This window comes from Zophobas morio, unplaced genomic scaffold, assembly GCF_036711695.1.
Source record: "Zophobas morio isolate AGI-343-1 ecotype UQ-CSIRO unplaced genomic scaffold, CSIRO_AGI_Zmor_V1 ptg000203l, whole genome shotgun sequence".
Taxonomy (NCBI): Eukaryota; Metazoa; Arthropoda; class Insecta; order Coleoptera; family Tenebrionidae; genus Zophobas; species Zophobas morio.
In genome coordinates, this window is record NW_026972307.1 from 98,800 (window position 1) to 123,935 (window position 25,136).

Below are 25,136 nucleotides of genomic sequence, written 5' to 3' on the forward strand. Positions count from 1 at the left end.
ATGTAGCACGTTTGTTTTCGGTTTCCTCTTTTTTTTTTAAAAACGGCTGAAGAGCTTTGCGGTGATGACTTCAAAAAGAGGCTGCAAGGCCTTTAAACTCCACTTCCACTTCTAAACGCTCGTTATTGAGTTGTTACTAAACTATAGGCAGATGTACTTACTTGAGTTTGTAATCATTAGCTCTGTATGGCAGTGTACAAACGTCTACTTTATATTATGTCTTACCATAGCGATAACACTAACTTTGTCCCTAGAATGTGCACTAATTTTTTTCTTCAAACTTTTTATTTATTTATTTATAGTTATCCTAAACTTTACAAAAATATATTACGAGCTAAAAGCTGAACGAATAGTAGTCTAAGTTTACAATAAAATAAACTTTGCTCTTTAAAGGGGGTAACCGTATTCAAGTTAGTAAATAGTAATCAAAATACTCGATTGCAACTCAGTGATACGCGACATAAAATAGCGAGTGTTACTTAATAGTACAGTAGCCAAATTTTTAAAAATTTAAGTAAACTTTAGAGATTTTGAAAGTTAACTTACTTAAAAGTACGATAATATAGACAAAAAGTCTAAAATAGGAATGAAACGAGTGCATATATAAATAACGATATAAAAGATTTAGGAATTTATTAAAATTAAATTAAGGTGTGCTAGTCCAGCGAAGTACATGAAGCGAGGCGTTTAGAAGCATCAAGGTGAACAATTTTAATAAGATAATAAATGGTAGATGTTATTAGCTTATTATCTCATTTTTGACAAGAACAAAAATATAACAATTGAGAAATTCCTTTAGTTAAACTCAAAGTAAAGTGAAGACAATTGCTCCATTTTTAAATTGGATAATTAATAGTAATTTTTTTAAAGGCCACGCAGAACGACATCTATAGAAGACATTCCCGCAAGAAGCGGTTGTAGGTGCTCATAAGTTTCTAATAGTATATTAAATTTTTCAAAGAAAATTACAAACTGGTTTCTCAAATTTACCTGCACGCACATAAATTATTAAATTGTTTGCGTTCTTCTGAGTGGTGCAGTTACTAACAAAAAGTTGCAAGTTGGTTTTGAATTTTAAGAGGTAAGCACTACACGCTTTATCCTGAAGACACTTAAAAAAATGGTTATCTACTAGTTTTGGCGTAGAAAATATTCAAAGCAGTCACTTGAAGTCTGGTAACCAACTGTAGCGCCAGCCGGGCATGGGAGGCACTACAGTACTGCAGCAGTGTCAGCGCCTTGCAAGAAGCCTTAACAGCAGCGTAATTGGAGATTTTCAAAGCCACCAGATCGCTCAAAAGTTCGATCAAGACAAAATCATGGCAGTTACTGGCTCTGGAGGTCAAGTAGTTCTTAGGTTGGTTTAAATCGTAACTTAGTATATATATAACTCGTCTGTTTTTTTTTTTTCTAGTGGGAGTAGGTTAGAAGGATGCGTGAGATGCACAATGTACTGCGCCAGATCAATTATACGCACAGCACTAAAAATGGGCCTCGAAGAACCTACTATATTAGCTCAACATTATTATTACTACTTTCATGTAATAGTCGTTATTAATAACTATTCCTTTCTTACAAGTCATAGACGTCACCATATATATGAATAACAACCGGAAAAAACGGAGGAGAGCAAGTAGAGAAAAGACCGGGCCACAAGCTCTTGGTTTGCAAGCGAAGATAAGGCAAAGACAGGAAAAAAAACGCTCAGACTCTGTTATAAAAAAAAAGTTTCGTTCATGGATAATATAAAAAGAAAGTGGATAAAACCTGACGCAGACGGGTGTTGCCCTCCGTAGAGGAATCGAAGTAAAGCAGTAGCAACTTCGCAAGCAGATCAACGCTGTTGGATGCACTGTGGATTAGGACCTTGGCAACCCCTTCAACGGCTACGGCTTGTTCCTGCGGAGTTATACTTGTAGCAGGCAACAGAGGCGCCCCGCGCCAGTTGCACCAGAAACCTCTTTTTCTGAGGAGGACAAGTATTTGTCCAGTAGCGCTAGTTGATCGTTAAGAAAGGAATCAGGGAAGTCATCGAAGGGAGTTGGTGGTTGCAACTTGACAGGTAAAAAGTAAATCAAACATTAGATTGGGGAGTCTGGTACGCACTCACCGCAAATTTTAAGACAAGGTCGCATAAAAGCTTCAAAGCAACAACCTTTTTGGTATATAATAAGAAAGCATAACTCCTTTAGAACCAAATAGAAAAACCCTTATTGGTCTCAAATCGCTTTCAAGGATCTGCTTAATCCAGGGAAGATACTGGCGAGAAAGGAGCCAATCAGACAAACAGTACAGCCCCAAGTTTCTTAAGGAGAGCAAGCGGAGCTGTAAGTTATGTTAGCAGAAAGCCCTCAGTGCAGGTCGCCCTCCCGCCACCCCCACCAAAAAACCTCAGGGTCTCCGCTCCTTAGAACTAGCACGATCGACTCGAGATAGGCGGCTACAGGCTTCTCAGTGGTGGGAATTACAGCGAGCCCCTCGAAAAAATACACAGACAACTCCAGGAACGCTCTAAGTTTTTCCGGGTGACTGCTCTGTTACGAAATAGTACCAGTGTCTCTTTAGAGGCAATGGAAAGGAGCGGGGTGGCTTACAGGAGCTCCCTTTGCAGTTTGGTCCAGGAGTTGAAAAAAAGTAGAGGTTCTAGCGGTGACGGACGGGTGCAAGCGCTCTATGCAACGTACAAGAGGCTAAACGCCAGTAAACAGACGAGACGCGGGGAGCGTGAAATTGCTAATAACCTCCATAAGCATCGGAAACGTTTCCAAAGAGACAACCAGCCTTTCAACTTCCTCGGTCAAACGCTGGCGGCCAACCTCATCGCTCTGCATGCCGCACGGTCGCTAGTGGCGAAGTCGGCTTTATAAGAAAATAAAATACCGCATCCAAGTTGGATGCCAGGAAAAGCAGTTGTCTCATTATAAAAGTAATAGTTTGCTTGGTTGTAGTATTGCTCTCGTCTGAATGAAAAAACAATGCCTTATAGTGAAGAAGCAAGTCGCACAAATCTGAGTATAAGCGAGTGTCAGCATAGGAAGTTCACGATGTGGAGAGATTGAGTTAAGACCGGACAGGGTGGGCAGCACTTCAATTTCTCGGTTGGAATCAGTGGCGAGCACGTGCTGGCCTGCAAATAACTAACTGGTGGATCCCGTTATCAAAGTTAAAAAGAAAAACAAACATAAAACACGCCAATAGAGAGCGCCCTCAGAATTCAAGCCATCGAGCTGGTAGAGGGAAAAAAAGTGAGCATAGCCGTAGAAAAGTATGTGAAACGCTTACTTTAAGGTTTTTAATTGTAAAGTGTTGGTCACTGTGGACAAAAATCGCTTTTAAGACGTCAACTGAAACTTCTTCGTGAGATTCAACCTTCAAGATGGAAATTTAAGAAACATATATTATATATACATGAAGAAAAGCACATGAAAGAAGTGTAAAAGTGTCAGGCAGCATTCATTCTGGTGGGTTAGCCAGTTGCAAAGCATTTGGCGACAGGCAGCAACGACGTGACTGCTCCTGTCGGAAAGGCCAGACTTGACCACTACAAGCAGCGGCACAGGTAAAGAGAAAAATAAAAAAATAATTAACAAAGCAACGCTGGAGACGGGCAGTCCTTGTAAGATCGCTGACGGCCACTCGCTGTCCCAACGTTCGGAAGGCCGCCAATCGCACGACGTCCTTCACATCGTAACACCGCCGCAGGAAAACTGGAAGCGTGTATACGCTGGGCGGCATGAGCTCGAGTGCCGTTTTTCTCACCTGCAGAAAGGAGAATTCGAAGTGCAGAGGAAAAAGTGACGCACAGATTAATACTTCAGGGCTGTTGTCCGAACTCACAAGATTAACAAAGATTTCAGTAATGGGGTTTTTCAGGTCGTTCCAGCCCCCACAAGTTCCACTGTTCTCCTATTTATTAAAAAAGATTAGATGGTGCTACTATTAAAGGCGTACTAATAAAGTCGACATCTATGGGATCCTGCACTCGGGCTAATAACTTTAATGCTTGTATTCTAATGCCTTATAAATTAAATAAAATCTGTAAAGAATATTAGTAATAATAGGTATATATAAGACTAGGATTCTTGTCATAAGCCCGTATCATCATGATTTCGGCAATAGTGTCAAATAAGTAAGAGGAAATCTGATTAATTACATAAAATTAATAATTATAATGGAACCAACCGCTAATATAATCTTTTTAGTAATAAAAATAACGTTAAAGAAAGCTTTACTTCGTAATCCTCACAAGCTTGCAATATAAAATTTAGCAACTCACAGGAACGCAAACGAACTTGCTTAGACTATATATATTTTAGTTAACAAAAAGTAGCAGAGGAACAAATATCTAACCTGAGATTCTGTATTTTTTAAACAAAAAGTAATAAAGCCAACAGCAGAAGGATTCAAGTCGTCTTCGTTGCTTAATTTAAGTGCATTTTCCTGTGTTTTTTTTTAATAAAGTTCAGTCTTTGTTTTTATTGAAGAAAACAACGCACCTTAGTCGTTGTATGTGGTTTGACAATAGTTAAGGCTATAAGATGCATCAAACGCCCAATAGAAGAACCTGAGCCTTTACGGCATTAAAATTGTTTGATAAGAAAAGTCGAAAAAAACGGTTAAAATATCTGAACAATTGTAAGACAACCTTAATATTTTAATAAACAATTTACATAAAAACAGATTATTACCTGAAGGAGCTTGTAATATAGGAAGCGAATGTGAAATCAAAGCTGTAACGAAAACGTCATCTCCTAATAGACTTCCCAAATGTTGTAGAATTTGCTATTTAGTATGGGAACAGGTCAAGCAGTTATTTATTAAAAAAAAAAAGAAACTTTACAGATAATAAGTTTGTAACGTGTAAATAATTTAAAAAACAATACGGCGCTTAAACGAATTTTCTTTTCACTGCATCCTTCTTGGACAAGCTCAAACTGCTTAGTAAAAGCTTTCAAAAATTTTTTACAATCTACATTTTTGTCATAGTTCAGCCGTTCTTCAACTGTATGACCAGCTGATTCTTGTATTAAAATATTATTATTTATTTTACTTTTATGCAAATTGTTCATTTTAGTTATGGCATCTGCTTGTTTCCTGAACCAAAGTTAAACAGCAAAACACAAACCGCTTGAAGCCAAGACAATTCAAACAGCTAGAAGAAGTCGAGAGACGGGAAGGGGGCATTGCTTGCGGTCGTTGCTAATAGTGCTGCCTGCTTTCGTAGGGAATATTACCTGTCAGCTTTAGTTATATATATATACTTTGCTATTCAAAATATGTCACTAAGCAGCTTGAAAGCTCTAGAAAGACAGGTTTTTCTTTTACAATAAATTATAATATAAAATATATTTTGGCGTAGTTTTTTTTAAACGGTTTTTATTACTTAAGGCGAGTTCTCGAACGGCGGTCAACTTAGATGGAAGCGAGACGGTTATGCTGACTTTAGGTCAGTTAGCTAAAAAATCTAGTGATTTTAATCAAAATCTGCTTTTAAAGCATAACGACACAAATGATAGTCAAGCGTAAGTTATATTAAACTATAATAAATTATAAATTATATGAAAACCTTACTGTCCGGTTTTAAATTTCTTTTTGATCTTTATATATATTTATAATATTGTTACTCATATAAAATGTTACTTTTATACTTGATTTTTGTTAGTAAAAAGATACTGGCTTTAAGTACTTATGACTTCGCGGACCAAATGCAACTTTTAAAGGAAATAAATCGATCATCTACTCTTGATTCACGCTCAAGTTTCGGCAAAAGCGATGCTTGTGGTACATAACCTTTTTATTAGCACACTTTTTTTTAAGATTTACATCCTTGTAAACTTTATATAGGATTTTTAGAAAATGAGCATGAGTTAATAATATCCGCTTTAATTGAAGAGGCGGAAGAGAATGTAAGTCGTTCTTATATTTGTATCTTTTTTTGTTTTCGATAAATCTTAAAAAACTTTTTATTATATCTTCCGCTGTCTAAAATTTTTTTATTGATTTCATCCCCCTTTTTTGTAAAATAACGCTTTCGATTTTCTTGATCTGCAGACCTCCGCGTCATTTTATAAGAGCTACTGGAAAAACATGTTTGCGGAATGGGATAAAATAAAAAAGAGCATCCGATATTCACACATGTTACCTCCGAGATCATCAGCTTACTCCTCCGTAGACTCTTTAAATTACGGTTTTACCTAATTTTTGTAGAAAATTTACTTTTTTTAAGTTGTTTTTAAAAGAAAATAAAACGAGTCGGAAGAATTTTCAGGATACAAAAAGCCGCTATGCGAACATTGTTTCGAATTATATTCTGCAGCTTAACCATGAAGATAGCACATGTCTTTTCACCAAACTTTGCAAAGAAAATATAAAAGATCCCTTCATTGTCTCATTTTTTTTTTTTGTCAACACCGGCAAGTCGTTATTCTTTTCTTTACTTTTGAACAGGTTAGTAAATGCTGGACTTTTCTGCATACTTTTGCCCTCAAGGTTTGCTGCTTTACGAATTTGTGAGTTTTTTTCTTACCATTCACAGAGCCGATCCGAACACACGAGGGACCCCTTCACCTGGGCTGTTCTCTCGAAGCAAACTCTAGAAAGTTTATTTACTGCTCCTCTTGAAGATCTTCTTCACAAACTTCGGGACCCCGCTGAGCGGAAGTGGGTGCAGGCTTATTATTTGCTCCGAAGTGGCACGTGGCGGGCCACACCTCAAGTCTTTCATATGTATCTATCGGTATACGCTACTAACGGTGACGTATAAAAAATCCATAGCCCTTTTCCCACGTGGGAGAATTTTCCACATTGTTTAGTCGCTATATGGAAGAAGAAGAGCAGCGCGACTCGCGCACTAGCAACGAACCTACCCTCCTCCACTTCAGCAGGTGTTCTCAAATTACTATATTATTGACTTTTATCAATTTTGTTGGAAGAACTTTCCAAGGCTACAAAAGGGCGGTGCTCGCTGTGCTAACGCGGGATCCCTCCTTCCAGAATTCACATATACTTCAGTCAGTAGAGGACGTTGTCTGGATGCGAGTTATAAGGACGCACTTAAATATCATAGCCTATCTCTTATTGGCTGCTTTGCTACAGCTAAACGCGGTACAGCCCCCCTCGCAGCGCGCTATTTACACTCTCGAGAGGCTGCAGGAAAATGTTGCAAGAGAAGACGCCTTTTGGCAACACGAGGCGCCGTCGCTCCTGGACAATCGCTCCTTCGAGAAATGGTCTACACTGGACAAATTCTACGTGCAGCTTCTATGCTGCGACTTTGCTCGGGTTTCAAAGCGATTCCGAAAACTTTTACCGCATCCTTTTCTGATACCGTTTTGCAAAGGGCATTCGTGAGCTTTCGAAGGACCACACCCACGAAGTCGAGGCTGTCCACTTTTCCATCGCCATGCTGACCAGCGCCCTTCTTCAGACACAGCAGCCCGCATCTACATTGGGTGACTGCCTGCTATCCAAGTCTGAAGTGCAAGAGATGGTTTCCGCGTACGCGAGGTTCCACCTCTTTGCTTAATAACGATTTGTCTGGCTGTGGGGCTCAAGCGAGTTACTGCATCGATAAGACACTTTCTTAAGGACGGGGGCGATTTTCCACAGCAATGCATGACAGCTCTGTTCTATCTGGCTATTCCCGGTTTGGACATATTTGAAGGTTCTCCCGCGACTGCTCCCCTCTCCGGATCGCCCTTATTGGCTACTCTGCTCATATAAAGACCAAGTACGACAAGTGGCGACGGACTTCCACGACAGACCGCAGGCACTAAAAACTCTTCTAGGCCACCGCGAATACTATCGACTCCACGTAAGGCGTGATACCACGCTGCTGCTTTATGACCATTGTTTCATACAGCCCTTCCCAGCCCGGTTTGATATTGAACCCGAATCTTGCGATCACCTTCAACGTGCCGTCGCTTTTGGAGTCGATAGCTCACGAGTTTAGAGGTACACTTAATCGCCTGCTCTTTTTTCCTCGCCTCTTCATTCCCTCGATAGGAAAGAAAATCAATAACCCAGTGGCCGCCGTTATGTTGTTTGATCTGGCCGCTCGTTACTTCGAAGAAAAGTTTCAAGTATGCTTGGGCGTTCTTGTCGTACTTGCGCCTGTTTATTTTTTTTCTTAGAGCCGTCCGAAGGCCAAAGCGTGCGAGAATGCTGTGTGCGAAATATTCATTGAACAGTTTAAGGAACTCATGTTGCAGGACGCAGTTCTCGAAGGCGAGGATCTCATCCGTCTTGCCAGGGAATACCGTGGTATCTACACTAATTGGACTAGTACCTCCACGCCGTTCTTAGTTTTTCCGTGTACACCTTTCGAGACGAGTACCAGACTAAAGCTCTTGCAAACTTCACGGGCTTCCGGCACGTCTTTACTATTTTCACTGACATCTACTATCCTTTCAAACGTGCTCATTCAGAGAACTTTTTGGCGTCCGTGGCTCCGCGAATTCTGCAGGCCAGTTTGCTCATCGGTTGTTTTTTGATGTTTTTTTAGTCTTTTTATTATTAACAGGCTATCAAGCAGCTGAACGTTCTTTCTTTTGACGAACAGGACCGCTATGAAAAAGCAGCTGCTCTTTCCAATATAAACACTGTAGCTTATTCGTAGTAGAATGGTGTGCAAAAGTTGTCTATACCAGCTACTTCCGTAGGAACTTTTAGAAGTGTACTTACGAGTACTACCGAAAATAGCCCTGGAAACGCTGCTTTCGGCGCGCTATGTCGTAAGGCGCATTGACTGGCTTATCGTGTGACTATTTAATGTGTTAATAATTTTAGGGAAGAGCCACCAGGATCAAGGAAGCGGAATGTTTGATCCTTTTTGTTCAGCAATGCTGTGTCGATCTTCGCATGGACATCAACTTCAGCGAACTTTTTTCTCTTCAACGAAAAATTAACTTTGAATAAATGCTTATTTTATTGTCTCAGACTATTTGGAACGATTCGCACTCGAACCGAGTAGTCAGCGAAAACGCAACTTCTTTCTCATCGGTAGTCACAATTTTAGCGATCTAAGAAATCCCATAGTCAGTTAAGAGGTGCATATACAGCAATGCAGGTGTTAACCTTCACACCGGAAAGCGCCTGCGAGCAATGGAAGTGCACGTCGACCGGGTAAAGGCTGCCTGTATCTGTTTCATGGAGGCTAAATTCTGCACTGCCCGTCCTTCCGGCATTCATCTCGTTCAGATCACTACAATTAAATATGGGTCTTAATGTCACCTGTTTGTGGAATCCACGTGGTTGACGGTCCACACGAGCTTGCCGTTACGCTCGTCATAGGAGTAGTTGCCGTCCATGTCGCCTGCATCAGGAGGCGTCGGGCTTGTCGACCGAGGGTAAAAGTGAGAAAAGGCTTCCATTATCAGCAAAAGGCGGGGAGCACCATGGAATGGAGATGACCACGTGCTTTAGCGTGAGTTGCGGGTCTTCCAGCTCGTACTCTACGCTCAAGCTGCAAGTATTATCAGCTTCTAATGAAGGCCAGCAGTTTACTAGGGAGGAGGCCTTTAAATTTTTCTGAAAATGCTTAGTTCAGAGTATTAAAGAACCAGAAAACGGGGGAACCCAGGTCGTCGGCTGCTGCAAGCGGTACCGCAGAACCGTAAGCTCGGACGGTGGGAAGGGTTTGTTGCGTTGCTTGTGACCCAGAATGCACCTCGCAAAGAGCGACTTGTCCAACTGCGGATGAATCTATCCAAAAGGAATGCCTTTCTCTTTGACCGGTTCAGTGCGGAGAGTCACCTTGTAGACCAGGCCACTGTCCTCTGGCAAGTCCAGGTGAACCTGGAGGCAAGCGCGTTGAGGCTCCAAAGCCTGCAACTTGAGCGTCCCCTCCAGTTCAAGCTTTTGCAGTTGCCCTTCGCGATGTACTTCCAGTCTTAGTTTCTCCTCCAAAATTGCATTCACGTCAGTTGGTGAGGAGCCGTGGATTTCTGAACGAAAGCCAAAGACAAAAGTTGCAGGAAAAAGCAGGAACCATAATCTTTTGAGGGCGATGCCACTTTATTCAAGGGCGCGATCAAGCTTTCCCCTGCATGTGTATAAGCAGTAAAAATTTGCTTATCTTTTTTTTTGCCTACTGACGAGCTACCTTCCGCCACGAGGCTTCCAATAAATTCGTCGTTCTCTTTCTTCTTGTCCAGCCGCCATCCCTTCCTGACTGGCCTAGCAAAACTGTAGCTGAAGGCCCGCCAGAGGACAATTGCATATAAATGCTCAAGACTTTTCACTTCTTGATCGAAACGAGGGCTCCGTCTTTCCCACAGAATCGACATCGCTGGTCTCCTCATAACCCTCAAAGGCGTAACTGCTATAGGAAACAGAAGCTCCCACTGAGAATTTATTTTTTAAATGGAGACATATCGTTGAATTGATCTTTAGAGTACACTTATCATAACCGAGTTTCTTTTTTTTCTCAAGCTCTAACGCTTTCTGCCTCATTACAGCTTTGGCCTCCTTGACTTTGCTCTGGGCAATTTTTTAAAATTAGGAAGGAAAGGGGCGGAGTAAAACGGGCTAACCTCCTCTAATTTGTTAGCTACATACTCATCTAAACTTTCTTTAGCCATTATTGTTCTGATTTGAACGGGATCGACATTCTCACGGTACCCTTATGAGTAAAAAAAAGTTAAATAAAGTTAGTAGCTTCTGCACTCTCGCCCAATTTAATTTGTAATTCTTCTTTCAAGGTATTCCAGTAATAATTATCAAGCTGATTTTTGCAGAGAATTTAAATATTTGTTATCATTTAAACTAACATTTTCAGCTCAACTAAAAAAATTAACAAAATTCTTACGTTAATTGCTTACACTTTATAACATTATTAATGCAAAACGAAATACTTGGTAGTGACGTTGTTTCCACTACTCAAATTGTTAAAAAAAATTACTAGTAAAAACTTAGAAGACTAGATTAATTCTTAACAAAGAAAAACAATACATTAAATTAAAATCATATAAAAGGCAAATATTCAGAAGTGAATACTGTTTTTGCAATGAGTACCTAAAGAAATACTTTCATCAAAAGCAAAAATTAGATTAATAGCGTTATCAATAACGCTAGTTGGTTTGGTAATATCGCAGTATTCTGGTAACTTTGAAAGGGAAGATTGAGAGTAATCGACATGTATTAATTTATTAAATTTACAATTATTGAAAAAAGTCTTAGGGTTTCTAAATCTTCAAATATATTGCTTTTCATGGTGGTTATAAGGACAAGTAATAGTTCTTCCATGGGCTGATAAACATAACGAACCGTTTCGGTTTCTAAAAAAGTGTGTTGCTTACCTAAGTGCGTTATAAAGGAGCTTTTAGGTATATAAAGGTTACAAAGATCATAAGATAGTTGTTGATTTAGTATAAGGTGTAACGGGGATAAAAGTTCTACATGTACGAAGGTTATCTTTTATAAAAAGACTGCAAGAAAATCTTAGGATTCTAATCAAAAAAAGCTTTCGATACCTTTTTTGGGTAGTTTGCTAAAGGTAACAAATAAACCTTCTACCCGTGAACGGGACATTTCCACAAACTGTCGAGAAACCAGAAGTTCCCCATTCTTATTACAAATACCAGCAGCTAACAAAACCATTTTCTTAGACACTTTCGCAAGCTACGTTCGTGGAAATTTCAAAAGAACCAAGCCTGCTCAGGCATATAGAAATGGTTATACCCTTATCAAAGATTTCGGGGGAAGGGACGTACACTACAGTCCATGGGTTGGGCGGAATATCTCTCAGTTTAAACAGTCAGTGCTGAGACTCCGCTTACTCCGTTATTGTTATTATTTTTATTGCATAGTAAAGCACTAGTTTTCTCGATAGAAAGAAATAATTAGGAGAAGCGCACACGTTCCTTTAAAAGGATTTATCATAAGTCGTGAGAGACGTTACAGTAGAAACTTAGTGACAAATGTATTATATAACTGTTTGTAGGAAATTGCTAGCAAGATATCCTTTTGCAAAGCATTTCTGCCAAGGCCCTTAGTTATGCAGTATCAAAGAGACAGAAGACAAATAGAGAATATGTAGCGTAGCTTGTTTGTATAATAAAAAGAAAGGTATGAATATGATTGTGTTATTATTACCGATGTGTAGTTCGAAAGCTAGTATTTTATATTTAAGTGATAATATAACTCTTACAGTAGATTTAATTATAAAAAAATCTAATAAAATCTGAAATATAATCTGTAAACGAATATTGCGGTGCGCAAGTTAACCTGCATTAACTTATTTGCTCTTAGGCAGTAAATATCATATGTACACTTAAAAAAACAAAAAGTGGATAAAATAACGTTTCAAAGAGGCAAGAAAGTACGAAAAGGGCAAGTAATTTAAAAATTCTACCTTTGTTTTTCTAAAGAGAAAACAGTTGTCACGTTACCTAAAATTAAACTATGCTACTATTCATACGTTTCTTAAGTTTGACTTAGGTTCTTCTTTCTTTATAAATTATAAGCTTACTGGTACCACTTTTAATAAATATATTTTTCGTCACATCTTTTAGTCAAGTTTTGGTTTAACTTTATTATACTTTATTCTGTTATTTTTACCCTCTTCTTACGCAAACCAATTTGTTTTCGCTCATAAATTCGCTTTACTATGTTCTCTATCCCTAGCGGGGGTTTTAATGCATAGAAGACCTTGGACTTTTATATAAAACAAAGTTTTTTCTTCCCTCAAAACCCCTCTATTAGTAAACAAAGCAGAGTAATTAAGCTTCAAAGTGCAAGGGTAAAAGTGAACACTTTCATTCTTGCAAAGATTTACCTCAGTAAAAGAGGGGTAAAATTATTTGTTATTGCAAATATAGAATAACAGTACAAGCCATAAAAGTCATAATTCCTAGTGAATTCAAGAAATAGCAGGGAGGTACAAAGCTGAAAGGTATCATAAAGTAAGCAAGAAACTTTACAGATTATATCGTTGTTAGGAGGATAATATATTAACATATACTCGGTAAAGTAAACAGGGTTGGTGGGCCCAAACCATATAAGTGTGACAAAGTAATATTAAAATAAAGCTTCGATTACAAATAAATAATAGTTGGTTTCTAAATTCTTTTAAAATCAAGTATACGCTTTGACTAGTGAACACATATACAACTACAATCGGTTGACAAAATATACATACGGGGGAAAAAACCTAAGTAAGCTAGGGAAGACCAAGTATCAGATGTTTTTTATCTGAATAACCTTAAAACATAGTATAAAAATAATAAGTTAGGAAAAGTATCTTAAAGAGTGAGCAAGCCTATTAAATAGGCTTTTATTTATAACAGAACATACTCTAACTTAAAAAGCGAAAAAAAAGGTTAAAATATTGTCTCATTTAATTTTTTTTAATAAAATAGTTCAACCAATATCTTAGTAGATAATCAATTAAATTAAAAATCACTATTAAGTGATATAACAAAAATAACTGATCTGTTTTAGTAGTGTACAACAGTAGTAGACATCAGTACAGTAAACTAAATGTTTTTGCTCCACGTGAACTGCGAGATCTTTTGAGTCCACTGTCCCTGCACAACCGCTTCGTTTTTCGTACTGCCTTTCGCCAGGCGGTATAGCCCCAAAATGGGCCAGAAAGCGTATCTTCGTTATGAGTTTGCCGACTCTTTTGGAGTTATTGCGAGTAGTCTTAGCAATATTGTATCCGTCCCCAATTCAGATATTGTACTTTCTCCCGCTTTAGAATATGTTCACATTTATGATTTTAGAAATTCTGAGTTAAAAGGTTTTTTTATTATCATTTTTGCTTTTATTTGGGTAATAATTATTATTATAATAACTATGTCGATTTAAATCTACTTTTTATTAACTTAAGTTTATATTATCTTGTTCTTTGCAGGCAAGTTATATGAAAAAACCTATGAAGAAAACAAGTTAAGTGAGGTTAGTACCATTTGTCTCGGAAAAAAATCAAATATTGTTGCTGTAGGGTTAGTTTTATAAACTCTATTGTAAAGTTTCTTTATAGCACTAACACAATCTAGCTACGCGAATGGCGATTTAAAAATATTTAAACTTGATTCCAGGGAATGTTTTGTGACCTTTAGCGGTCATAAAGGTTTATTATATGTTTATAACTATAAGTTTTTAAGATTTGAACATCCATTTGTCTAAGGCCAAGTAACCACTATGGAATTTGATACCGATGAAATTTTACTTGTTTCTGGTTTTTTTCTTAAAATATAAATTGTTCAGGCTATTTTAAATGTCATTACAGGATCGAAAGATACTGATCTCATAGTCTGGGACGTAGTTTCCGAAACTGGTTTATACAGGTAACTTTTTTATACCGGCCAGTCCGTCTCAATTTTAAGCCCGCTAGTAAAGATTAAAAGGCCACAAGGATGAAATCACTCGAGTGTTTATAATAAATTCTTTAAAATACGTAATTTCCTCGTCGAAAGACACCACTATTAAGTTCTGGGATTTGGATCTGCAAAGTTGCGTGCATACTATTGCTTCCCACCGTTCCGAAGTTACTTCTTTTGTGGTTAACCCGCAATTATCAAAGTTAATCACCGGTGCTTAATTTTTTTTGTCTGAATTTTCTGAATTATTTAATTATATTATTTTTTTTAAGCATCTACGGATGAAGTTTTAAAAATTTGGAAAATTAGGAAAATCGAGGATTCGACCGATGTTTTAAAGCGAGAGGCTGAAACATCGTCGCTTTGTAAATTAGAAATTATATTTCATGGAGAAGTTAAACGGAAAGAAAATGGTCGTGTTATGTCGTTAACTCTGCATAACGACCGCGTCCTCATCGTTCAAGGTTTGTCTTCCGCCTCTTTAGCCGTCCTGACCATCCCTTAGATTGCTTTCTAAGGCCAGAGAAAGACTATAGAATTTTTTGTTTTGGCTACTGAAGTAGAGATCAAGGAGAAATTAAAAAAGCGAAGAAGACGGATTAAAGAAAAAGGCAAGTTAGTTGTGTTTTAATTAAATCATTTATATTTAAATTATAAAGCAAAAGGATCGCTGCAAGTTAGCGTGGAAGCCGCTGTGGAGGATGAGATTTCCCACGTCCACACGCTAAAAACAGTTTCTCCCGTGCGCTCGCTGTCCGTATGCCAACCTAAAAAGTTTGTTAGAAAAAAAGAGATTGACACTGCTTATGACAATGCACCACCGTTGGTGTTAATTTTAAGTTTAACTAATAATCTGTTGGAGCAGTACGAGGTTTCCTTAAAAGGTGAGGTTTGCGAATCTATTCACAGTAGTCGGTTTGCTTAACGCTGAGCAGAAACCACCTCGACTTTGACGGGCAGTCTGGAAGCCAGCGGCCACCGTCAAGGTGCCCGTGCGATCGTCGTCAGCGAGGACGGGACAGTGCTGGCCACCTGCGCCAAAAGTATGTTGATATGAAGCCTTTGCTTATTTTATGCAGTATTTTAACCACGTGGTACAGAATGCGTCAAGCTTTGGAACATTCAGACCCGCTCGTGTATCCGCACAATCCCTTCGGCACACGGCCTTTGCGCCTTTCTAGCGCCTGGCGGAAAACATCTGGTTATTGGTGCGCTTAGGCGTTTTGGATTGGCGCGGCTCCATATGCTTATTACCGCGTGGTAGGTACAAAGTGCGGAAAGTTGCAACTGTTTGATGCTTCTGCTTCCCTTTTACTCGAAGAAAAGCAGGCGCATAAAGGCCCCCTGTGGTCCCTGGCGCTGCGGCCCGACGGAAAACGCTTCGCCTCCGGTCCGTGTCTGCTTTGGGCTTTCTATGGCAGGGCCACCCTTCGCCTCTTATTATTCGCTAAACTAGGCGGCGCTGACCATGAAGTAAAGCTTTGGGACTTTTCATTGATCCAGGATGACAGCTACTCCAAATCAGCGCTCCGCTTAGGTGTGGGTTATTTGGTTCCAATTTGTTGCTTGCGTTTTGCCATGTGACCGGTGTAGGCTGTGAACTGGAAAGCACCTTGCTAATGTCGGATGATGTCCTTTGCGTCAAATACAGTCCGGACGCCCGTTTTCTGGCAGTGGCTCTCTTGGACTGCACCATAAAGGTCTTTGTGAGTGTCGTATCATGGGTGCTAATGGATAATAACACTTGCCGTCTGGTCAGTAGATTTTCTTCCAGGACACCCTGAAATTTTTTACCTCCCTGTATGGGCACAAGTTGCCCGTAACCAAGTTTGATATCTCCGCGGACTCCACGCTTCTGGTCTCCGCGTCCGCTGATAAAAACATAAAACTTTGGGGACTGGACTTTGGAGACTGCCACAAGTCTATCTTTGCGCACGCGGACACAGTGACGGACGTCACTTTCGTGCACAACACGCATTACTTTTTCACTACAAGCAAAGATAAGTTGGTCAAGTACTGGGACGGCGACACGTTCGACCACATTCTTACTCTAAGCGGCCACCAATCTGAAGTCTGGTGCGTGTCGGGTAATAACTCCAGTCGTTGCTGCTTTGTTTTTATTTGGTTGTCTTATGTTATTTTGCCAGCCAGTAAATACGGTCACTTTGTGGTCACCTCGTCCAGTGATAGGTCGTTCCGTCTGTGGGAAAGGACACCAGATATTGTGTACTTGGACATCCAACGAGAGCTCGACAGGGAAAAACACATGGACGCCGCTATAGTGGAGGACCAGCTCGCACTCGAGGAGGTTTCGCTAGGAACAACCCGCATGATCCGCTTGTTCACGTGACTTCTTAGACCAATGAAGGAGTGTATGAGGCTGTTGGGGTTGGCAAGCCGTCGAGAACAACCATGCACGCATCGGAGAGGATTATCGATGGTTGGTTGTCTCTTTTTTTAGTGTCCTTCCATAGTGACACGTGCTTTGGCTTGCAGCCATTGAAGTGTGCGACAAAGAGGTCGAAGCAGAGAGAGAATTTGCGGAACTGTGCCGAGCTGCAATGAAAAAGGTGCCTTTTTTCAGCCACTGAAACTGCAGGCAGTCTGACTTCTCTGTAAGGGCGAAATTCCGCCAGCTAAACGACTTCGGGACCCGCTTCTCTCTATGCATAAGTGTAAGACTCCCGCGGAATATCTGCTGCATGTGGTCAAGTCTGTCAGGTTTTTGAAACGGCCAGCCAACCACTTTTTTACGCTGTACTAGCATGGACCAATCAAAGGGCTAGTGATCTGGACGAAGCGCTTCTTGTGATGCCTTTTGCCTTTACTCTGCGATTTTTGCATTACATCGAAGAGTGGGCAGAGGCAGGTGCGTGGGCACATGTTTATACCGTAGTCACATGTCCTTGCTTGAACATTTTTTGCTGTTTAGGGAAGGATGTCGAGCTAACGGCACGGTGCCTGTTTTATCTCCTCAAGCTTCACCACAACCGCCTCGTGTCTAGCCAGGTCATGGCGGGAGCGCTGGACAACCTACGCCTGAAATTGCGGTCCCAACTTGAGCAGCTCAAAGTACTTTGTGACAGGCTACGTGCTGTTTTGGTTTCTTCCTCCTATTGCATTGCACTAGGACACCATTGGCTGCAATCAAGCCGGACTCGCTTTTTTAAAAAACTTACTGATCGAAAGGGACATTAAATTTTTTGACAGTGCCGAACTGCAATTTAAGGAGAAATATAAACGCAAGAAAAGAAAGCTGCTCCTTTAGACGCACGTGTTTATTTTCACATCGTAATAATAAAAAGCAGCTCCTAACAAGAAATGCAGCGCTTCTTAATATTTATGTTCTGGCGGAACTCACGGAATATAAGCCTCACAGATTTGCATTCCACTCACGCTCGACTCCACGGCGATCCGTAGAACTCCTGTCGAATGTCTGTGAGTGCCCCCACCGAGTACGGGACTAGGCTGCGTACCGGATTGACTGCAATGGAAGTTGATGGACACCATCTGCTCGCTGTTGATCCCCATTACTGGTATCTCCTTCAATAATTTATTCCCTTCGACAGTCGAGCACTCGCCTAAACAACGATTAAGAGAACGCAGGGCCGGCTATTCCGCCAACCCCGCATACCCTCGTAGACTTTTAATAGAACGTCGCAGGCAATACGATGGACGACTTTCTGATGGGCAGGCAGCGGCGTCATCCTCTTAAGAATAGGATAGCAGCGACCTCCACTGATCTCGAGGCTCAACGTGTGAGACAATGCATATACTTCGGTGGGCTGAACTTCCTGCAAGCAGTCTGTGTATAAAAAGCTTAACGACGTGCGAAGATTTCAAAGTTACTAAGTTGAGAGATCCTTTAAACTTCAATAATAGAGACGCCTCCTTGAGTCCCCCTATCACAACTGTTTCCTCTGGGTTGCTCCCGCACAAGAATCTGGCACTTTCGAACTCTTGCTTTAGTAACTCCTGCAGAAGAGGAATGTTTGCACCCCCGCCTGAAACCGGTTTCTCGGTCGGTTTTAAGAGTCTTGTGTCAGGTGCATAATAAACTGGTACCGGTAAAAACCACATGCGTCACTTCCTGGGGACCGAGGGGAATCTCAGAATTCGTTAGAAGTGAGCGGAGGGGTTTCAGGCCGTCCTCAAGTTGAGTTTTGCACAGCTGTTCAAAAGTTCCTCGATCGATAGTACAGTTCAAGTCGATGCCTGATTCAGCACAAAACCATTTATATAAATTGGGCGGGAGTATAGAAGGTTGTAACCCTCCATTAGCGCTTCGACACTTGCAGTGTACGTTTTTGCCCGTGTAAGTGCAATCAGCGCTCTTTCACATTCTGCACGGAGCTTTAGTACCGCTAAGTCATACATTTTAGTTTGTGCAAGTGATTACTCAGTAATAAGGATTTTACCTTTCAAATTTTCTGAAATATTCAGTTTCGTACTCTTAAAAAATTGACTAGCAAAAAACTGCATAAGACGAGCCGTGAGAATGGCAGTACCCAGGCTGTTGTCAACTTCAGTCTTTACCAAAGTGTAGCTGTTTGCAGGGATCAACGTGTAATAAAAACTTAATAACTTTAAATAAAAAAGGTACAGGCCGCAACTTATGCGCACCAAGGAGCAGGTTACGCCCAGTGCTCCATAGTCAAGCACTATAACAAGAGCATCTTCAACTAGATCAAAGGCGAGGCAAGCCGAGACGGGCTCCTTGATAAATCTCAGTGCAGTAATACCCGAATTTTTGACGATCTTTCCAATAATTATAATAAAATTCCTTTCACAATTTAATGATAAAAACCTCCTCAAACAACTTTTGTTGGGTGTCTTCCACAAAATATGATGGCATTACCACAATAGCCTTTGACAACTGGAAAATAATAGTAAATATGATTAATTCGTAATAAAAAATATGAAAACTTTGAGAGATAAAGAGGTTTCCGCAGTTAATTTTAATTCCTTCAAAAAGATGGTTATAAGTTCTGAAGGACTGAAAATCTTTTTTTCAGTGAGGTAAGTCACTTCAACCAATGTACCACTTTAACAAAGTTAAAGTATAAAAACTAGCAGTGCAAATAATTATATACTCTTCAATAGCATTTTCATCAAAATCTTTATTCCTACAAATACGACACTGCCAACGCTTCAGTTCAGAGGGACTAAAATCAGAAATCTTATTAGATAAAAGCCTGTTAAAGCCAAATACTTTTTTTGAAATAAATAAATATTCATTAAATTGCATAAATACAAAAGAAGTGGAACCAGTGTTTGAAGGATTGCTAATATAATTTTGTTTGGCTAAAGAGCCTACTTCTACTTGATATTCTGTAAAGGCTATATAACTTGGAGTGGATCTTTCTCCGAAGGAATTCTCAATAATTTTATACGTCCCTTCTTCCTAGAAGAATATAACAAAATAAAATAAAAAGTTATAGACTAAGATAATAACATAAATTCCTACAAACAAAATTAGCCCAAGTTTACAAAATACGTCAAACTTTTACATTCTACCAATCTTGTTGAACCAACACTATCATATATCATACAAAAAAACTTAAATTAACTGCTTGACTAAATAAAATTGAGACAAAAGTAATAAAATTTTTAATAATTACCTTAACTATTCCCGAATAACTATTAAAGTTACCAACTTTTAGAACAAGAACAGGAGGCATATTAATTTTCAAATTTACATATTTTTTAAAAAAGTAAAATATAAGAAAATCACGCTTTGCACTTGTCACGTTATAGCTGTAACCTTCGGTTTGCTTAGCCAATGAGATCGCACGTTTGTAAATGCGAGGAAGTAAAAGCCTTCTACACTTTTATAAACTTTTTTTTAAGCTTTTTATTTTTATACTATAAAAATCCAACAAACAATATTTATTTCGCAAAGAAATTTTAACTTTACAATATAAAAATATTGATTACTGACGCTTTGCTTTTGCATTTTTTACCTGGAATAACTTAATTTTATGCCACTACAAGCAATTATTAACCAGCTCGGCCCATTTTATTTAATAGTTTAATGGCGTTCTCTATATGTTTACCACTCTAAAATTAAAAGCGAGCTTTTGTTTTGCATTTTCGCTATAGCAACGAACTTCTCTTTAAAGCAGTTGGTACAACAATTGAACTTTGCTTTAAAAATTTGGTTCCTACTAGCGTGATATATCTCTTACAAATACAAAAGGGTATACTTAGTAGAGAGGAGCTTAAGTATCTGCCCTTTTGATTAACACTTTCGTCAGCCTTTAATAAATAACCCGTTAACATAAATTATATTTCCCAATTTATGTTTTGGCAGTTTCTAGTGATATATAAACTTGTAACTTCTTACACTCGTAAGTACAAGTTTACGAGGCGTTATAGTGCACCCTAAGGTCTTTGTTATACGCTATTAACGACTATGCCTTGGCAAAACGTGATAATTCGTGTTGCATGACAATCGTGTTCAGCCCAAAGCTTTTCGATAAGAGGCCGCAAAGAAGAAAAAGTTGCTTTAACTCTTTCTTATTATCGACGACCTTCTTAACTGTTTGTTAAGAAACTTTAAAAGTTGTGTCGATAGTCAGGGTGAACTAAAAACCTCACATACTTAAGCCGATCATCAGAGTTATAAAATAAGCAGTTAGACTTTAAATATAAATATAAACTAATCGCGTCTAACGCTCTTAATACTTAAACTTTATTTTTTTCAAATAATAAGGCATATTCTTTGAGAAAGAAACTTTAAAAATCATAAAAACCCGAAAAGGTTGAAGAATTTTATAAAACACTGTTTAAATAAATAATTTAAAGGTATAGGTAAACTCAACCTGTTTGACTTAAAAAAAAAGTTAATTTTTTAAAATTTATGAAAGGATGTAAAGCTGAGCTCATACCCTGTTGAAAGTTTTAGAAGGTGAGGTTTTAAAAAACCAACTTAAAGTAGAGATAAGATTATTAAAAAATAAAAACATACTTTTTTTAAATAATAATTAAATCTTTAAGTGTTTTAGTAATATAGGCACCAAAAATATGATATAAATCGTAATAAAAAAAATTTATGGATATGGAGCTTACGTATAGCTATAATATGTGTTGCAGAGTAAAAAATAGTGCGCATTTAAAAATCAATAAAAACATTTTTATATTTTCTTTTGTTGCTTGCTAATTTAGATGTTAAGGTTTAACCAAAAGGACTACGCGAACTAAAGACTATAGACAACAATAAACTAAAAAAATAGTTACAACTTCTAAGTTGAACAAAGAAAAATGAATATTTCATATATTATACACAACCCATGGTATGCTGTGCTTGCGTCCCCTGAGTTAATATGTGGGTGTTACCAGGCCAAAAAACGGCATCAGCTTGGCTAAAACTCCCCACGCTACGTTCTCATCGTATGTTAACGCGTGCCAAAGTCGAACTAAAAATTTGAGGGCCCCTATTTTACTAAGCTTTTACAACAGCCTTTCCTGTCTTCAGTAGTTGGCTATCCGGCGTTCGGGCTGCTTAAATTTTTTTTCGAGTGGCTTGTGCTATAGGTTAAAGTTTTAATGCGTTTTTTAATTTTCTATTTTGTTGTATAGCATTTTAATCCTAAATATTCATAGATACGTGGTTAAAAGAATATGGTTGCCCACAATAATGTGTTGCCAAATGCTCACCTTCATAAAGACTGGCAAAGATATGTGAAAACTTGGTTTAATCAACCAGCTAGGAAGTCACGTCGTCGTAAGTCACGAATGATAAAGTAGGGTACTATTTTTCTTTCGAATTTTTTTTTGACATAACATCCTTCTAGAGCTGCACGTCTCGCCCCAAGACCCCTTTCTTTATTACGCCCAGCTGTTCGTTGTCCCACTAGTAAGTACAACATACGTGTCCGTGCTGGACGTGGATTTACCTTTGAAGAATTGAAAGCCGCTAAAATCTCACCTAAGTTTGCCCGAACTATTGGTATCGCCGTAGATTTTCGCCGTCGTAATCGATCTGTGGAATCTCTAACTCTCAACGTTCAACGTTTGAAGGCTTATAAAGAAAAATTAATTTTATTTCCAAAAGTCAAAAACCAATTTAGAAAAGGAGATTCTAAAGCAAAGGATTGTCGCGCCGCCAAGCAAGTATTATTGGGGGATGTCTTACCTATTAAGCAACCCCCAAATAAGGAACAAACGCTCCCCGTCGAGTACATTAATACAAAGATCTCTGCATATCAAACCATGCGAATGGCTAGAGCGGAGGCTCGCTTGGTTGGCATTCGCTTAAAACGTAGTCAAGAAAAGGCTGCGGCCGAATCTTTATCGACTAAAGCATAAGTTAAATTGATATTAAAATCTATTTTAATTATATACCTTAAATTATATTAATTATATTAATAGTGTCTTTTGTTTTGTTTGGCCTAATATAATCATTCATGTGTATGGCGGTAGCCAGTGTCCTCTGAGGTGCAGTTTTAGTGGTGTTATATTTTACAAATAGCCTCTGAAGTCGGGGCCCGTTAGTGACCTAAATTTAAGTACTTCTCATTACTTACTGGTGAAGCCTCAATCTCATTAATTTAGTGTTATTAATTATAAATTTGTTTCTTACAATTGCCTATGTGCGCTTTGTTCTGAAGTGCCGAGTTAATATTTTAGCTTAAACTTTACAAAATTGGCAATGTTTGCAGCTGCAAACGAATTTTAACTTATTTATAAAAGCTTACTTGTGTACTTAATAACTTTAACTAGTTATTGCAAAGCAAGTGCTATTTGTGGATACACGCGGCGCAACTCACAAAATTTCTTTTTTAAGAATGAGTAAAAAGAATGCCGTGAGGGCCTACAAAAAAACGCTTATGCAAGTTTTTTGCAGGTTGCAGCAATCCTCCGCGAAATAAGTGAGAAATACGCACTTAAAGTTAAGATAACATCACTCCAATTACTTTTATTTGATACAAACAATCCTTTGTAAATTAAATACTTAATCAGCATCTATATTTCCAAGAAGCTCCGGAATATCGTCGTCATCGTCGTTTGCTACTTGATGATTTGCGCTGTTGGGGGTTCCCTCTATAATAGAATCTTCAGTTTTTAAACGGTTCTTTGCTCCTGGAATCGAACTTAGGGTGGACTCTATACCTTTTTTTTAGAAATGTATAAGCGATAGTCGAGGTAACAGCGCATAATTAGCTCTACTTCGAGTTTGACAACGGCCAGAAACGGTAAAAGTTTTCGATTGCAAAGACCCTTGAACTTTTGGTTTTTCAAAGTGCAATATTTTATTGTCATCAGTAAACATACTAACTTCATCAATGCCTATGTGCAAAGGTAAGCTTACAGAATACACAAAAAATATTTAAAAAACGAAAACCTGGAATTGTGTTAAGCTGCAATTTCTTTAAAGCAAGTTGAATTCTATTGTTATCAGAGTTTCCTTTATTGTTTACAACTCTTGTTTTCAGTCTTGGGGTGCCTTTTCCACCCGTGCGAGTAGATGCTTGAAGTTTTAATATAGAAGTGTCCATTCTAAATTAAAAATTTATTCTAGACTTATAATAAACAAAAATCAGAAATCAACAAACTCAAGCTTATGAAAGTTTTGCAATATACTAATTAAAGACGAAAAAAATTAGCACGAACAAAGTATTTAAAGTAAACTTATTTTAAAAGGCTAGAGATATCGAAATAGAATAAAAATTTTATAAAATTGTAAATACTTACCAAATAATATCAGTTAACTAAATTATAGTACCAAAACAAACTTCGAAATGAATTTAATTAAGTAAATGGAAACCTCAACTAATTTAAAGACCGCGTGCATGTAGCATGTCACTGCATTAAAGAAACAGTTATTTTTATACTCTCTCAAAGGTTACAACGTTTATTTAGAAATCAAACGTCGACAGTCGGAGCAAATATTAAGATCTTTATTAAAAATTGTTGTAGGAGAAGTTATGTCTTTTAAATATGGTTTTTTTACATTTTTGTCCTGGAATGAGGGGCTGTCTGTATTTTAAAGACACATATAGTAAGAATACATTCATATAGGCTTAATAAACTTAAAGTGGAACATATATGTATACATTTTATTAGTGACTTTTGCGGATGCTCGGTAAGTCGAGCGCATACTGCTTAGTCTTTATTCGGGAGCAAGTAGGCGTCCACACATCGCCAGTGCCAAGAATGTTCCGACTATTAGAGGGGGATGCAGTACGTGGTTAGGCCTCCGGTCACCCAACGCAAACTAACCAAGGCCCCGGAGATTTGACTTCTTAGATCGGACGGGTAGAAGTGCTTTTCGCAAGTGCACTTCCCCTTATAAATTTTTAAATCTATATTTTTTTACTTATACTTAATATGGAAAAATATTATTTCTTATATTCATTTCTAAAAAGTTTTAGAGTCAACTTTTGCAAAAAAAAATTGTACTTTTATCATAATCTACTTGGTCTTTGCCAGGCTGAGCCCCGTAGTTAATAACATATATATATGTTTCTATCTCTGATGATCTGCCTGCTTTTAGATTATACTCAACTCTTTTCTCATTATTTTGTTAAACCCATAGTTTTTTGAAGATTTTCGATATAAAACAGTAGCATCTTAAGTTGAAATTATTTTAAAAAATTTTGATGTAAAGGTATAGTTTTATATGAGCAGATTACTATTAGAATTGAAACGAATGCAAATGATAACAGGCAGATTCACAGAAGTAAAATTTCCTTCAAAATTTAAGCCAAACAGCTTAAAATCTTAAACATTTTTTTGGATACTTAGAAAGTACAGTTGTTAATTCAAACCTTAACTATCAAAGACCGGTAAAAAAAAAATACGGAGCTC

General features: G+C 38.3%; 6 protein-coding genes and 1 long non-coding RNA gene across 9 annotated transcripts; 3 read left to right on the forward strand and 4 right to left on the reverse strand.

The window, feature by feature from the left end:
- Positions 1 to 731: 731 nt before the first annotated feature.
- Positions 732 to 5,119, reverse strand: LOC135145958 (uncharacterized). Of its 2 annotated transcripts, none has more exons than XM_064078091.1 (26): positions 4,884 to 5,119; positions 4,689 to 4,782; positions 4,497 to 4,570; positions 4,351 to 4,440; positions 4,233 to 4,301; positions 4,075 to 4,141; positions 3,965 to 4,017; positions 3,814 to 3,906; positions 3,597 to 3,759; positions 3,423 to 3,541; positions 3,283 to 3,369; positions 3,182 to 3,227; positions 3,068 to 3,127; positions 2,881 to 3,008; positions 2,742 to 2,825; positions 2,595 to 2,690; positions 2,391 to 2,534; positions 2,209 to 2,325; positions 2,111 to 2,155; positions 1,959 to 2,054; positions 1,768 to 1,899; positions 1,612 to 1,711; positions 1,392 to 1,503; positions 1,167 to 1,335; positions 991 to 1,111; positions 732 to 935 (listed from the first exon to the last, which is right to left on the reverse strand). In XM_064078091.1, exons 1-26 carry the CDS (start codon positions 5,067 to 5,069, stop codon positions 865 to 867), a joined length of 2,616 nt encoding a protein of 871 aa, XP_063934161.1. In that variant the 5' UTR covers positions 5,070 to 5,119; the 3' UTR covers positions 732 to 864. The 2 variants fall into 2 exon arrangements, with proteins under 2 accessions (XP_063934161.1, XP_063934160.1); XM_064078090.1 differs by having other exon boundaries at positions 1,392 to 1,506.
- An 81-nt stretch (positions 5,120 to 5,200) lies between these two features.
- LOC135145916 (nuclear pore complex protein Nup93-like) lies at positions 5,201 to 8,916 on the forward strand. Its single transcript, XM_064078033.1, has 21 exons — positions 5,201 to 5,312; positions 5,389 to 5,522; positions 5,663 to 5,781; positions 5,845 to 5,906; positions 6,052 to 6,187; positions 6,240 to 6,385; positions 6,448 to 6,489; positions 6,536 to 6,715; positions 6,775 to 6,884; positions 6,933 to 7,038; positions 7,096 to 7,281; positions 7,340 to 7,506; positions 7,575 to 7,663; positions 7,725 to 7,813; positions 7,872 to 7,953; positions 8,005 to 8,081; positions 8,133 to 8,262; positions 8,328 to 8,464; positions 8,522 to 8,602; positions 8,661 to 8,732; positions 8,788 to 8,916. Exons 1-21 carry the CDS (start codon positions 5,277 to 5,279, stop codon positions 8,914 to 8,916), a joined length of 2,310 nt encoding a protein of 769 aa, XP_063934103.1. The 5' UTR covers positions 5,201 to 5,276.
- Positions 8,917 to 9,318: 402 nt separating this feature from the next.
- Positions 9,319 to 11,598, reverse strand: LOC135145917 (coatomer subunit delta-like). The gene is made up of 8 exons (XM_064078034.1): positions 11,472 to 11,598; positions 11,298 to 11,393; positions 10,533 to 10,621; positions 10,398 to 10,479; positions 9,989 to 10,321; positions 9,754 to 9,944; positions 9,577 to 9,702; positions 9,319 to 9,528 (listed from the first exon to the last, which is right to left on the reverse strand). The coding sequence occupies exons 1-8, from the start codon at positions 11,596 to 11,598 to the stop codon at positions 9,319 to 9,321; spliced, it is 1,254 nt and encodes a 417-aa protein (XP_063934104.1).
- A 1,987-nt stretch (positions 11,599 to 13,585) lies between these two features.
- On the forward strand, positions 13,586 to 17,615 carry LOC135145931 (WD repeat-containing protein 3-like). Its single transcript, XM_064078047.1, has 22 exons — positions 13,586 to 13,741; positions 13,856 to 13,946; positions 14,001 to 14,074; positions 14,132 to 14,182; positions 14,234 to 14,291; positions 14,344 to 14,537; positions 14,597 to 14,788; positions 14,843 to 14,935; positions 14,990 to 15,208; positions 15,260 to 15,367; positions 15,425 to 15,532; positions 15,589 to 15,714; positions 15,781 to 15,861; positions 15,918 to 16,024; positions 16,087 to 16,411; positions 16,472 to 16,632; positions 16,683 to 16,764; positions 16,821 to 16,894; positions 16,945 to 17,045; positions 17,105 to 17,193; positions 17,257 to 17,396; positions 17,455 to 17,615. Exons 4-22 carry the CDS (start codon positions 14,146 to 14,148, stop codon positions 17,590 to 17,592), a joined length of 2,433 nt encoding a protein of 810 aa, XP_063934117.1. The 5' UTR covers positions 13,586 to 13,741; positions 13,856 to 13,946; positions 14,001 to 14,074; positions 14,132 to 14,145; the 3' UTR covers positions 17,593 to 17,615.
- Positions 17,605 to 20,007, reverse strand: LOC135145932 (heat shock 70 kDa protein-like). Of its 2 annotated transcripts, XM_064078049.1 has the most exons (13): positions 19,946 to 20,007; positions 19,593 to 19,728; positions 19,418 to 19,535; positions 19,251 to 19,368; positions 19,132 to 19,200; positions 18,928 to 19,082; positions 18,743 to 18,870; positions 18,596 to 18,688; positions 18,390 to 18,539; positions 18,174 to 18,328; positions 17,959 to 18,118; positions 17,801 to 17,905; positions 17,605 to 17,749 (listed from the first exon to the last, which is right to left on the reverse strand). In XM_064078049.1, exons 1-13 carry the CDS (start codon positions 20,003 to 20,005, stop codon positions 17,682 to 17,684), a joined length of 1,515 nt encoding a protein of 504 aa, XP_063934119.1. In that variant the 5' UTR covers positions 20,006 to 20,007; the 3' UTR covers positions 17,605 to 17,681. The 2 variants fall into 2 exon arrangements, with proteins under 2 accessions (XP_063934119.1, XP_063934118.1); XM_064078048.1 differs by having other exon boundaries at positions 18,743 to 19,082.
- A 1,760-nt stretch (positions 20,008 to 21,767) lies between these two features.
- On the forward strand, positions 21,768 to 22,665 carry LOC135145948 (large ribosomal subunit protein eL13-like). The gene is made up of 3 exons (XM_064078076.1): positions 21,768 to 21,860; positions 21,930 to 22,069; positions 22,121 to 22,665. Exons 2-3 carry the CDS (start codon positions 21,948 to 21,950, stop codon positions 22,632 to 22,634), a joined length of 636 nt encoding a protein of 211 aa, XP_063934146.1. The 5' UTR covers positions 21,768 to 21,860; positions 21,930 to 21,947; the 3' UTR covers positions 22,635 to 22,665.
- A 593-nt stretch (positions 22,666 to 23,258) lies between these two features.
- On the reverse strand, positions 23,259 to 24,092 carry LOC135145972 (uncharacterized). Its single transcript, XR_010283631.1, has 4 exons — positions 24,021 to 24,092; positions 23,671 to 23,825; positions 23,496 to 23,615; positions 23,259 to 23,438 (listed from the first exon to the last, which is right to left on the reverse strand). It is a non-coding gene; the product is annotated as an uncharacterized LOC135145972 (long non-coding RNA).
- Between the last annotated feature and the right edge of the window lie 1,044 nt (positions 24,093 to 25,136).

Bases quoted from the DNA above. Each gene is read 5' to 3' on its own strand.
- LOC135145958 (XM_064078090.1), bottom strand. From the start codon at position 5,069: ATGAACAATTTGCATAAAAGTAAAATAAATAATAATATTTTAATACAA. The intron at 3,128-3,181 runs GTTTGTTTTTCT...AGTTATTTGCAG, and splicing joins TCTCTATTGGCGTGTTTTAT to GCCAGCACGTGCTCGCCACT. The intron at 2,326-2,390 runs GTTTTTTGGTGG...CATAACTTACAG, and splicing joins TAAGGAGCGGAGACCCTGAG to CTCCGCTTGCTCTCCTTAAG.
- LOC135145916 (XM_064078033.1), top strand. From the start codon at position 5,277: ATGTCACTAAGCAGCTTGAAAGCTCTAGAAAGACAG. The intron at 6,188-6,239 runs GTTTTACCTAAT...TGTTTTTAAAAG, and splicing joins CGTAGACTCTTTAAATTACG to AAAATAAAACGAGTCGGAAG. The intron at 8,082-8,132 runs GTATGCTTGGGC...TTTTTTTCTTAG, and splicing joins ACTTCGAAGAAAAGTTTCAA to AGCCGTCCGAAGGCCAAAGC.
- LOC135145917 (XM_064078034.1), bottom strand. From the start codon at position 11,598: ATGGTTTTGTTAGCTGCTGGTATTTGTAATAAGAATGGGGAACTTCTG. The intron at 10,622-11,297 runs GTAAGCAACACA...TTTACTCATAAG, and splicing joins CTCCTTTATAACGCACTTAG to GGTACCGTGAGAATGTCGAT. The intron at 9,703-9,753 runs GTGACTCTCCGC...CCTTTTGGATAG, and splicing joins ACAGTGGCCTGGTCTACAAG to ATTCATCCGCAGTTGGACAA.
- LOC135145931 (XM_064078047.1), top strand. From the start codon at position 14,146: ATGGAATTTGATACCGATGAAATTTTACTTGTTTCTG. The intron at 16,895-16,944 runs GTGCCTTTTTTC...CTTCTCTGTAAG, and splicing joins GCCGAGCTGCAATGAAAAAG to GGCGAAATTCCGCCAGCTAA. The intron at 17,194-17,256 runs GTGCGTGGGCAC...TTTGCTGTTTAG, and splicing joins CGAAGAGTGGGCAGAGGCAG to GGAAGGATGTCGAGCTAACG.
- LOC135145932 (XM_064078048.1), bottom strand. From the start codon at position 20,005: ATGCCTCCTGTTCTTGTTCTAAAAGTTGGTAACTTTAATAGTTATTCG. The intron at 18,329-18,389 runs GTACCAGTTTAT...AACCGGTTTCAG, and splicing joins GACGCATGTGGTTTTTACCG to GCGGGGGTGCAAACATTCCT. The intron at 18,119-18,173 runs GTAACTTTGAAA...GACTGCTTGCAG, and splicing joins TTAAAGGATCTCTCAACTTA to GAAGTTCAGCCCACCGAAGT.
- LOC135145948 (XM_064078076.1), top strand. From the start codon at position 21,948: ATGGTTGCCCACAATAATGTGTTGCCAAATGCTCACCTTCATAAAGAC. The intron at 22,070-22,120 runs GTAGGGTACTAT...ACATCCTTCTAG, and splicing joins CGTAAGTCACGAATGATAAA to AGCTGCACGTCTCGCCCCAA.